This window comes from Salmo salar, unplaced genomic scaffold (assembly GCF_965601325.2).
Source record: "Salmo salar unplaced genomic scaffold, fSalSal1 ptg000619l, whole genome shotgun sequence".
NCBI lineage: Eukaryota > Metazoa > Chordata > Actinopteri > Salmoniformes > Salmonidae > Salmo > Salmo salar.
Window position 1 is genome coordinate 276,600 of NW_027675443.1, and position 13,024 is coordinate 289,623.

The following is a 13,024-nucleotide window of genomic DNA, read 5'->3' on the forward strand; positions in this document are numbered from 1 at the left end:
TGCTAAATTGTAATTATTCCGCCACTATGACCTATCTATTGCCTTACCTCCCAAATCTTATTTCATTTGCTTACACTGTATATAGATTATTCTATTGTGCTATTGACTGTACGCTTGTTTATACCATGTGTAACTCTGTGTTGTTGTCTTTTTGTCGCACTGCTTTGCTTTATCTTGGCCAGGTCACAGTTGTAAATGACAACTTGTTCTCAACTAGCCTACCTGGTTAAATAAAGGTGAAATAAAAAATTTAACAACTGTTAATTTAACGAGTAGTGTAGATGGACAATGGCAGATGCATTTGGTTTATTCTCTCAAACAACATATAGATTCACCTTCTGTCTCCTAGAATTGTATGGTCACAATGTTATACCAATGTGAAAATCAATGCATTGATTCAATATGTTTTTCAATATAATATTATATACATATTATAATACATACTTTTCTTTAAACTGAATATTTTGTTGTGATGATTAATTCTTATATGTCATTTTATGTACTCACAGAACAGCTCTGGAGGCTTTGACCACTGGTAGCAGCCTCAGAAGACCTTCATCTGATCTGGAGTATTTCTTCAGGTCAAACACATCTAGCTCCTTTTCTGAAGTCAGCAACACAAAGACCAGAGCTGACCACTGTGCAGGTGATTGGCCGGCTCTAGAGACACTTCCTGATCTCAGGTAGCTTTGGATCTCCTCCACTAGAGAATGGTCATTCAGTTCATTCAGACAGTGGAACAGATTGATGCACCTCTCTGGAGAGGGATTCTCCCTGATCTTCTCCTTGATGTACTTGACTGTTTCTTCATGGCTCTGTGAGCTGATTCTTGTCTTTGTCAGTAGACCTCGTAAGTGCTTCTGATTGGACTCCATTGAGAGGCCCAGAAGGAAGCGGAGGAACAGGTCCAGGTTTCCTGTCTCACTTTGTAAGGCTTTATCCACAGCACTCTTGTAGAAAGTAACTTCAGGCTCGTCTCTGAACTGCAAAGAAAAGTTACTCGACTTTATTTGCAGTTCGGCCATTAGATTCTCATTGTTGTTGATGAATGAGAGGAACACATATACAGCAGCCAGAAACTCCTGAATGCTCAGATGCACGAAGCAATACACCTTGACCTGGTACAGCCCACGTTCCTCTTTGAAGAGCTGTGTGCACAATCCTGAGTACACCGAGGCTTCATTGACATCAATGCCAGCTTCATTAAGGTCTTCTTCATAGAAAATCAGGTTGCCCTTGACAAGCGGTTGAAAAGCCAGTTTTCCCATTGACAGAATGCTCTCCATATTCCAGTGTGGACCTGTCTCTTCTTTCCCAAGATACTTTTCATTCTTCTGTTTGGTATGAAACACCACAAGGTGTGTGTACATCTCAGTCAGAGTCTTGGGCATCTCTTCTCTCTTATGTTTCAGCATGTGTTCAAGGACTGTTGCAGAAATCCAACAGAAGACTGGAATGTGGCACATGATGTGGAGGCTCCTTGATGTGTTTATGTGTGAGATGATTCTGCTGGCCAGGTCCTCATCACTGAATCTCTTCCTGAAGTACTCCTCCTTCTGTGGGTCATTGAACCCTCGTACCTCTGTCACCTGGTCAACATACCATGAAGGGATCTTATTGGCTGCTGCAGGTCGGGTAGTTATCCAGAGGAGAGCAGAGGGAAGAAGATTTCCCTTGATGAGATTTGTCAGCAGAACATCTACTGAGGTTGACTCTGTGACGTCCCAACAGATCTTGTTCTTCTGGAAGTCTAGGGGCAGTCGGCACTCATCCAGACCATCAAAGATGAACAGAACTTTGTACTTGTCGTAGTTGGAGATTCTTGATTGTTTGGTTTCCATTGAGAAGTGATTGAGAAGATTAACCAAAGTGTGTTTTTCCCCTTTCATCAAATTCAGCTCCCGAAAAGGGAATGAAAATACAAACTGGACATCTTGATTTGCTTTTCCTTCAGCCCAGTCCAGAATGAACTTCTGCACAGAGACTGTTTTTCCAATGCCAGCGACTCCCTTTGTCAGCACAGTTCTGATATGCTTGTCTTGTCCAGTTAAGGGTTTGAAGATGTCGTTACATTTGATTGCAGTCTCTGGTCTTGCTTGTTTCCTGGTTGTTGTCTCAATCTGTCTCAGCTCATGTTCATTATTGACCTCTCCTTTTCCACCCTCTGTGGTTTCAGGACTGGTTTGGAGCGAGCAGTCGCACCACGCTTCGCTCCACAGGTAATATTCCACTTCGCTACATTACAACGGCTTGATTTGTTTGATCTGAGCAATTCTTCTTAGCTAGCTACATAGCCGTCTTTGTATCAAAGATAATTGTGTAGTTTAGAGTAACTGAGTAATTATCGAGGCTAGCTATCTTCGTCCTCCTAACGTAGTCAACACTGCTAGCTGCTAGCTAGCTAGTCATCACTGTTAGCTAGCCAACTTCTACCGACTAACAGCACCGCAGAAACTATTACATTACAACGCAACGACTTGATTAGTGTGGTGTTAGTGTTAGTTAGCCAGCTACATAGTTGTCTGTGCTGTCTCTGTATCTAAGATAATTGTGTAGTTTGAGTTTGAGTATTATCGAGGTGTGCTAGCCAGCCGCGACGCGGCGCCAGACTTACTCAACACACCTAGTCATCATTAACCCACTGCCAGATAGCCATCCGTTACCGACTAGCAGCGCTGTAGTTACTAATACTTCACAACGGAACGATTTGACTAGTGCAGTGTTACCTAGCGAGCTACCTAGTTGTCTTTGTCATATCTTGATAATTGTTAATTGATAATTGTTAGCTAGCCAGCCATCGAGGTTAGCTAGCCAGCTATTTCCGTCCCCCGCGACGCCATTTTTCCTAACCTAGCCAACTATTACCGACGAGCAGCATTGTTGAAACTAAATACACTACAAGGAACGTCTTGATTAGTGTTATGTTAGCTAGCTAGCTACAAAGTTGCTTTGTATCATGACAAGGTGTAGTACTGAAACTACCGAGGTTACCTAGCCAGCTACACGTTCAAAGTCAACAACGCAGCCACTGCTAGCTAGCCTACTCCACCAGCCAGCAGTACTGTATCATTTTAGTCAATAACATTTTTGCAACGTAAGCTTAACTTCCTGAACATTCGAGACGTGTAGTCCACTTGTCACTCCAATCTCATTTGCATTAGCGTAGCCTCTTCTGTAGCTTGTCTACTATGTGTCTGCCTATCCCTGTTCTCTCTCCTCTGCACAGGCCATACAAACGCTCCACACCGCGTGGCCGCTGCCGCTCTAACCTGGTGGTCCCAGCGCGCACGACCCACGTGGAGTTCCAGGTCTCCGGCAGCCTCTGGAACTGCCGGTCTGCGGCCAACAAGGCTGAGTTCATCTCAGCCTATGCTACCCTCCAGTCCCTAGACTTCCTGGCGCTGACGGAAACATGGATCACCACAGATAACACTGCTACTCCTACTGCTCTCTCCTCGTCTGACTACGTGTTCTCGCATACCCCTAGAGCATCGAGCCAGCGGGGTGGTGGCACTGGAATCCTCATCTCTCCCAAGTGGACATTCTCTCTTTCTCCCCTGACCCATCTGTCTATCTCCTCATTTGAATTCCATGCTGTCACAGTTACCAGCCCTTTCAAGCTTAACATCCTTATCATTTATCGCCCTCCAGGTTCCCTTGGAGAGTTCATCAATGAGCTTGACGCCTTGATAAGTTCCTTTCCTGAGGATGGCTCACCTCTCACAGTTCTGGGTGACTTTAACCTCCCCACATCTACCTTCGACTCATTCCTCTCTGCCTCCTTCTTTCCACTCCTCTCCTCTTTCGACCTCACCCTCTCACCTTCCCCCCCTACTCACAAGGCAGGCAATACGCTTGACCTCATCTTTACTAGATGCTGTTCTTCCACTAATCTCATTGCAACTCCCCTCCAAGTCTCCGACCACTACCTTGTATCCTTTTCCCTCTCGCTCTCATCCAACACTTCTCACTCTCCCCCTACTCGGATGGTATTGCGCCGTCCCAACCTTCGCTCTCTCTCTCCCGCTACTCTCTCCTCTTCCATCCTATCATCTCTTCCCTCTGCTCAAACCTTCTCCAACCTATCTCCTGATTCTGCCTCCTCAACCCTCCTCTCCTCCCTCTCTGCATCCTTTGATTTCCTCTGTCCCCTATCCTCCAGGCCGGCTCGGTCCTCCCCTCCTGCTCCGTGGCTCGACAACTCACTGCGAGCTCACAGAACAGGGCTCCGGGCAGCCGAGCGGAAATGGAGGAAAACTCGCCTCCCTGCGGACCTGGCATCCTTTCACTCCCTCCTCTCTACATTTTCCTCTTCTGTCTCTGCTGCTAAAGCCACTTTCTACCACTCTAAACTCCAAGCATCTGCCTCTAACCCTAGGAAGCTCTTTGCTACCTTCTCCTCCCTCCTTAATCCTCCTCCCCCTCCCCCCCCCTCCTCCCTCTCTGCGGATGACTTCGTCAACCATTTTGAAAAGAAGGTTGACGACATCCGATCCTCGTTTGCTAAGTCAAACGACACTGCTGGTCCTGCTCACACTGCCCTACCCTGTGCTTTGACCTCTTTCTCCCCTCTCTCTCCAGATGAACTCTCGCGTCTTGTGACGGCCGGCCGCCCAACAACCTGCCCACTTGACCCTATCCCCTCCTCTCTTCTCCAGACCATTTCCGGAGACCTTCTCCCCTACCTCACCTCGCTCATCAACGCATCCTTGACCGCTGGCTACGTCCCTTCCGTCTTCAAGAGAGCGAGAGTTGCACCCCTTCTGAAAAAACCTACACTCGATCCCTCCGATGTCAACAACTACAGGCCAGTATCCCTTCTTTCCTTTCTCTCCAAAACTCTTGAACGCGCCGTGCTTGGCCAGCTCTCTTGCTATCTCTCTCAGAATGACCTTCTTGATCCTAATCAGTCAGGTTTCAAGACTGGGCATTCAACTGAGACTGCTCTTCTCTGTGTCACGGAGGCTCTCCGCACTGCTAAAGCTAACTCTCTCTCCTCTGCTCTCATCCTTCTAGACCTATCTGCTGCCTTTGATACCGTGAACCATCAGATCCTCCTCTCCACCCTCTCCGAGCTGGGCATCTCCGGCACCGCGCACGCTTGGATTGCGTCCTACCTGACAGGTCGCTCCTACCAGGTGGCGTGGCGAGAATCTGTCTCCGCACCACGTGCTCTCACCACTGGTGTCCCCCAGGGCTCTGTTCTTGGCCCACTCCTATTCTCGCTATACACCAAGTCACTTGGCTCTGTCATATCCTCACATGGTCTCTCATATCATTGCTATGCAGATGACACACAATTAATCTTCTCCTTTCCCCCTTCTGACAACCAGGTGGCGAATCGCATCTCTGCATGTCTGGCAGACATATCAGTGTGGATGACGGATCACCACCTCAAGCTGAACCTCGGCAAGACGGAGCTGCTCTTCCTCCCGGGGAAGGACTGCCCGTTCCATGATCTCGCCATCACGGTTGACAACTCCCTTGTGTCCTCCTCCCAGAGTGCTAAGAGCCTTGGCGTGACCCTGGACAACACCCTGTCGTTCTCCACCAACATCAAGGCGGTGACCCGATCCTGTAGGTTCATGCTCTACAACATTCGCAGAGTACGACCCTGCCTCACACAGGAAGCGGCGCAGGTCCTAATCCAGGCACTTGTCATCTCCCGTCTGGATTACTGCAACTCGCTGTTGGCTGGGCTCCCTGCCTGTGCCATTAAACCCCTACAACTCATCCAGAACGCCGCAGCCCGTCTGGTGTTCAACCTTCCCAAGTTCTCTCACGTCACCCCGCTCCTCCGCTCTCTCCACTGGCTTCCAGTCGAAGCTCGCATCCGCTACAAGACCATGGTGCTTGCCTACGGAGCTGTGAGGGGAACGGCACCTCCGTACCTTCAGGCTCTGATCAGGCCCTACACCCAAACAAGGGCACTCCGTTCATCCACCTCTGGCCTGCTCGCCTCCCTACCTCTGAGGAAGCACAGTTCCCGCTCAGCCCAGTCAAAACTGTTCGCTGCTCTGGCACCCCAATGGTGGAACAAGCTCCCTCACGACGCCAGGACAGCGGAGTCAATCACCACCTTCCGGAGACACCTGAAACCCCACCTCTTCAAGGAATACCTGGGATAGGATAAAGTAATCCTTCTAACCCCCCCCTTAAAAGATTTAGATGCACTATTGTAAAGTGTTTGTTCCACTGGATATTATAGGTGAATGCACCAATTTGTAAGTCGCTCTGGATAAGAGCGTCTGCTAAATGACTAAAATGTAAAAAAAATGTGATGTAGAGCTCTGTGTAGATCTTATTGAGAAGTGTTGGGTTTCCTTGTTCAGCGATCCCCTCAAATACACATTGAAACTTCTTCTTTAGATTAGATTTTAGTTCACGTTGGCAAATCACAACAAGCTCATCTGGCTCTAGAAATAACACAGAGGATATTAATATTAGGTCTGTTTTAATGCCTACAGTATTGTAGGACTGTTATGAAGTTTAAATTATAATCATTTATTCTATTAACTGACTGTATAAATGTGTAAATGTTTTCATAATGCATTACAGACTGGTGTGACTGATTATATTATTATTGGTATTACTGATGGTATTATTAATGTTGTCTCTCTCTCTCTCTCCCTCTCTCTGTCTCAAAAAATGAATCAACACAACACATCCCTGCTGCTACTTGATGAGGTCACTAGGTGTTGTGTTAAGGCTGCTACAATATCATTGAGTTACACAGCTACTTTAGCTGTACATTAGCTTCAGCTTTTAAATGTTATAAAACAGCATTCAAAATGAGACAGACAGCTCTTACTTTTCTCCAGTGTGTCAGCAAGCTCCTTCTGGTTCATTTTCCTCAGGACGTGCAGTGTGATCTTCAGAGCCCCCTCTCTGGCACTGCTCTCCTGCTTCTCATCTTCAGCATCCACCACTTCCTTATCCTGCTTCTGACTCTCAAAGCCTTCTGGGAGTTCTGGACTAAGAATCCTCTTGAACATCTTCAGCTCGTTCTTCATAAATGTCATAATATTCTCTTCAAGCAACTGAAATAAATCAAGTAAATAAGATAAGCAAGAGAAGAAATGCTTTCTAATTTCCTGTTTCCGGTCACAACTTGCAGACTTGTTTACGTGCTGCTGTGCGTTTTGTTGCCAATCTACTTTGCTACCTGACAACTTTACGGTTTTTACTTTTTGATTACCATTTATATTTTTTGTTTTTTCCTCACTCAACTTTTTTCATTCAACTTTTTCACTCCAGAGGTTTTATCTGGACATGGTTCATCAGGAGTTCCAACAGCCGAAGCTAAGTAGTAACATTAACATGATGCCTTCTAATTGCAGTTGTTGTACTCATAATATACAGGAGAACGATCGCCTTACGTCGAGGATAGCTGTGCTGCAAGCCCAGCTTCAGACGCAATCGTTAGGCAAGGGTAATTTCAGTGTAGGAAAGGATGAAACAGCGTCTGTGCCACCAGTAAGTACAGATAGTAACGTTAGTATAAACCCCCTCGCATGGTCCCTGCTGCCGGACAACTTTCTCATGGCTTCTGGAGGGAAACGCTGTAGGAATGCTCAACCGGTGTCGCTTATTCAGCCGACAGAAACTTTCAATTGGTTCTCCCCATTAAGCAGTGAGTCGGAGTCAGAGGCCGAGACTTCTCTGGTCTCTTCTCCTCCCGTTATGCAATCGCGGTGTCCGATTTTAAAATAGCTTTTCAGTTAAAGCACATTTTGCAATATTCTGAGTAGATAGCCCGGCCATCATGGCTAGCTATTTTGACACCCACCAAGTTTGGCACTCACCAAACTCAGATTTACTATAAGAAAAATTGGATTACCTTTGCTGTTCTTCGTCAGAATGCACTCCCAGGACTTCTACTTCAACACCCAATGTTGTTTTTGTTACAAATAATCCATAGTTATATCCAAATAGCTTCGTTTTGTTCTTGCGTTCAAGACACTATCCGAAGGGTGATGCGCCGGCGCATATCGTGACAAAAAAATTCTAAATATTCCATTACCGTACTTCGAAGCATGTCAAACGCTGTTTAAAATACATTTTTAATTCAACTGTAAATTTCGGTGTTCCTCAAAGTTCCGTTTTAGGACCACTATTGTTTTCACTATGTATTTTACCTCTTGGGGATGACATTCGAAAACATAATGTTAAATTTCACTGCTATGCGGATGACACACAGCTGTACATTTCAATGAAACATGGTAAAGCCCCAAAATTGCCCTTGCTAGAAGCCTGTGTTTCAGACATAAGGAAGTGGATGGCTGCAAACTTTCTACTTTTAAACTCGGACAAAACAGAGATGCTTGTTCTAGGTCCCAAGAAACAAAGAGATCTTCTGTTGAATCTGACAATTAATCTGGATGGTTGTACAGTCATCTCAAACAAAACTGTGAAGGACCTCGGCGTTACTCTGGACCCTGATCTCTCTTTTGAAGAACATATCAAGACTGTTTCAAGGACAGATTTTTCCATCTATGTAACATTGCAAAAATCAGAAACTTTCTGTCCAAAAATGATGCATTAAAATGTATCCATGCTTTTGTTACTTCTAGGTTGGACTACTGCAATGCTCTACTTTCCGGCTACCCGGATAAAGCACTAAATAAACTTCAGTTAGTGCTAAATATGGCTGCTAGAATCCTGACTAGAACCAAAAAATTTGATCACATTACTCCAGTGCTAGCCTCCCTACACTGGCTTCCTGTTAAGGCAAGGGCTGATTTCAAGGTTTTACTGCTAACCTACAAAGCATTACATGGGCTTGCTCCTACCTATCTTTCCAATTTGGTCCTGCCGTACATACCTACACGTACGCTACGGTCACAAGACGCAGGCCTCCTAATTGTCCCTAGAATTTCTAAGCAAACAGCTTGAGACAGGGCTTTCTCCTATAGAGCTCCATTTTTATGGAATGGTCTGCCTACCCATGTGAGAGACGCAGACTCAGTCTCAACCTTTAAGTCTTCACTGAAAACTCATCTCTTCAGTAGGTCCTATGATTAAGTGTAGTCTGGCCCAGGAGTGTGAAGGTGAACGGAAAGGCTCTGGAGCAACGAACCGCCCTTGCTGTCTCTGCCTGGCCGGTTCCCCTCTCTCCACTGGGATTCTCTGCCTCTAACCCTATTACAGGGGCTGAGTCACTGGCTTACTGGTGTTCTTCCATGCCGTCCCTTGGAGGGGTGCGTCACTTGAGTGGGTTGAGTCACTGACGTGGTCTTCCTGTCTGAATTGGCACCCCCCTTGGGTTGTGCCGTGGCGGATATCTATGTGGGCTATACTCAGCCTTGTCTCAGGATGGTAAGTTGGTGGTTGGAGATATCCCTCTAGTGGTGTGGGGGCTGTGCTTTGGCAAAGTGGGTGGGGTTATATCCTGCCTGTTTGGCCCTGTCCGGGGGTATCATCAGATGGGGCCACAGTGTCTCCTGACCCCTCCTGTCTCAGCCTCCAGTATTTATGCTGCAGTAGTTTATGTGTCGGGGGGCTAGGGTCAGTCTGTTACATCTGGAGTATTTCTCTTGTCTTATCCGGTGTCCTGTGTGAATTTAAATATGCTCTCTCTAATTCTCTCTTCCTCTCTTTCTTTCTTTCTCTCTCTCGGAGGACCTGAGCCCTAGGACCATGCCTCAGGACTACCTGGCATGATGACTCCTTGCTGTCCCCAGTCCACCTGGCCGTGCTGCTGCTCCAGTTTCAACTGTTCTGCCTGCGGCTATGGAACCCTGACCTGTTCACCGGACATGCTACCTGTCCCATACCTGCTGTTTTCAACTCTCCAGAGACAGCAGGAGCGGTAGAGATACTCTCAAAGATCGGCTATGAAAAAGCCAACTGACACTTACTCTTGATTTGCTGACTTGTTGCACCCTCGACAACTACTATGATTATTATTATTTGACCATGCTGGTCATTTATGAACATTTGAACATCTTGGCCATGTTCTGTTATACTCTCCACCCGGCACAGCCAGAAGAGGACTGGCCACCCCTCATAGCCTGGTTCCTCTCTAGGTTTCTTCCTAGGTTTTGTCCTTTCTAGGGAGTTTTTCCTAGCCACCGTGCTTCTACACCTGCATTGCTTGCTGTTTGGGGTTTTAGGCTGGGTTTCTCTACAGCACTTTGAGATATCAGCTGATGTAAGAAGGGCTATATAAATAAATTTTATTTGATTTCTCATTAACACATTAATGAATAATTGACAGATCAACTTTACTTGAGGTAAACAAAAACAAATGTACGTAACAGGACCACATACACTGAATATGGAGTCCAGGTCTGTTTGATGACTTGGGGGAGACTGACCACTGACAATATCTGACTCGGATCTCTCCTGTTGGTTTCTGTGGACAAAACACACACACACACACACACACACACACACACACACACACACACACACACACACACACACACACACACACACACACACACACACACACACACACACACACACACAGGGAGGAAATGTTGTGTTTCTTTAACATTGTTTTAGGACTATGAAAATGGGAAAAAGGATTAGCCTATGGATTATGAAAACAACAAAATAAATGGGAAAATGGGAGAGGAGAAATGACTAGAGACAGTGGTGTTTAACTCACTGACCATGACCCATGAGTTCTTCTTACCTTTGTTCAGTAGAAAAGTCTCCCTCTCTAAAGAATATAGGAGGTTCCATAGAGCAGTCACTCTTCATGGACACACAGCTGGGAACAGGGGAGGCTGGTCTCTTCCGCTTTATTGGTCTTCAACACAACAGAGAAAAACATTACATCTCTCATCTACTCTGAGCTCAGATGGGGAAACAAGAGTTTCATTCCAAAACGCTATATATCACTTTTCAGAAATGTTTGTTAATAAGCTTTTATTTCTTAAAGACATTTTGAAAGAGATTGGTGTGTTTTTTCACTATCTAATCATGGCATGGGGTTGTTCAATGACAGACATGTATTTGTTTAAAATCTATCACTTGATGGTTTCATTTCAGAGAGACAAATAATCATGTTTTCTTGCTAAATGCTATATATCTGCCTTACTCTCAGAGAAATCAGTATTACTGCTAGGTTTTATACAGTGAAATGTGATCGACCGGCTCGATTCGGTCTTATGTAGCAAAATTCGAAATAGTGTTTTCACTTTGGATATATGCAGATACTCAGCGCTAGAAATTGTATAGCATACACTACAGTTGAGGATCAGTGGGAAAGTAAATCTGCTTTAATAAACTTTGATGAACTTGTACCCTCACTTTTGAGAAAATGGCCTTTGAATTTTTTGGCACCTACTGGAGAGCTCTTATTTGTCTACAGGGGTGTTACTTTGGCAGATAATGTCACCCTTCTAAATATCTATTTTACTTTATATAATTAACTAAATGTATGTTGTTTTTGATTTATGTCAGTTTCATTGTTTGTTATGTAATAAATTGTTATTTTATGGTTGTAAGTGGTATAATGAACAGTTTTTAGTTTTTTTTCATTATTCACTCAATTCGATGTCTACGAACAAAGATTTTGATGGATATCAAATTACCCAGCAGCCATTTAGAAACAACAAGTCGTCAAAATTATTTCTTAATAAAAAAAGCTATTCTTCGCCGTTTAAATCGGCCACATCTTGAAAAAGAGGACAGGGACATGGGTTTTGTTTAGGTTGTATACCTTTTTCTGAAAACAAATATGGTTAACCATGACCAGAAAATGTTTAATGTTTGATGGCTATTAAGCCATCCCTAGCACTGTAGGTCATAAAAACTTGTACTGAGGAGAACAGGGAGCATCCTCACAAAGTAGCCGTAAACCTGTTAATAATAAGTTACCTGAGGTAAGCCTACAATGTGAATGCAGGCAGTTCTCGTTGATGCCAATAGCGATGCTGCCATTGTGATGCAGAACAATGGGCTGGGAATAGAACGTTCAGAAGGTGAGTTGGTGCCACGGTGCTCAATAGAACTAATAGGAGATGGCAGGTTGAAAAATCACCTAAAATATGGCATGTTGTTTCGCGATTACTTCACAACTAGAGACATAAGTTAGTGTTATGAAACTGGGCTCCATGGTGGATGCAATTAAGTAGTTTTTATCAGAAAAAAAAACTTTGTTAAAAATGGAATGTGTCCAGCCTACTTGAGGCACCACAAAAATAATATTCAAAAGTTCGGTCCTTGGACATAGAAGGGTTAAATACTAAAGTTACCGTCCATCTAGTGAAGAGAGGAGAACCGGACAGAGGTAGCCAGCATCCGTCAATGAGAGAGGGAGAAGCCCTCCACGGGATTTAACAGGTGGAAGAAACAACCGGGGAGCTCCATCGGTCCACAAGAAATGCAGGCAGCCGGTGATGATGTAGTGGTAGCTAGGTTAACTAGGATGCTGCTGGTAGAGTAGCTAGCTAGCTTACCTAGCTGTACCGACTAGCTAGAATAACTAGGATGCTGCTGGTAGAGTAGCTAGCTTAACATGTATGTACTGTTGTCTCTCTTGTTGTGATGTGTGTTTTGTCCTATTGTCACGTCCTGACAACAGAAGCTTTTATTTTCTATGGTAGAGTAGGTCAGGGTGTGACGGGGTTGTGTCTAGTTTAGATTTTCTATGTTGTCATGTTCTTGTTTCTGTATTTCTTGTTTTTTGGGGGGATGATCTCCAATTAGAGGCAGCTGGTCATCATTGTCTCTAATTGGAGATCATACTTAAGTAGGTGTTTTTCCCACCTGGGTTTGTGGGAGATTGTATTTTGAGTAGTGTATGTTGCACCTTTTCGTCACGGTTTGTTGTTTTGTTTATGAGTTTATTTGTATGTCTTGCATACTTTCACAGTTATAATAAAATGTGGAACGATACACACGCTGTGCTTTGGTCCCATTCTTCAGACAGCCGTGAAACCTATATTTATATTTTATTTATTTATAATCCCAGCCCCCTGTCCATGCAGGAAGCCTTTTGCCTTTTGGTAGGCCGTCATTGTAAATAACAAATTGTTCTTAACTGACTTGCCTGGTTAAGGTTAAATAA

At 44.7% G+C, this 13,024-nt stretch overlaps 1 protein-coding gene across 1 annotated transcript in view; it reads right to left on the minus strand.

Annotated features, from left to right (window-relative positions):
* LOC145876906 (E3 ubiquitin-protein ligase TRIM69) overlaps window positions 1-13,024 on the minus strand; it is a 43,020-nt gene that overhangs the window by 13,887 nt on the left and 16,109 nt on the right. The window contains exons 3-5 of the mRNA XM_082972283.1: window positions 10,643-10,759; window positions 10,273-10,357; window positions 6,799-7,040 (exon numbers count right to left, since the gene is read on the minus strand). Of these exons, the coding sequence (XP_082828409.1) occupies window positions 6,799-7,040; window positions 10,273-10,357; window positions 10,643-10,759 (444 nt within the window). The remainder of the gene's footprint in view (window positions 1-6,798; window positions 7,041-10,272; window positions 10,358-10,642; window positions 10,760-13,024) is intronic.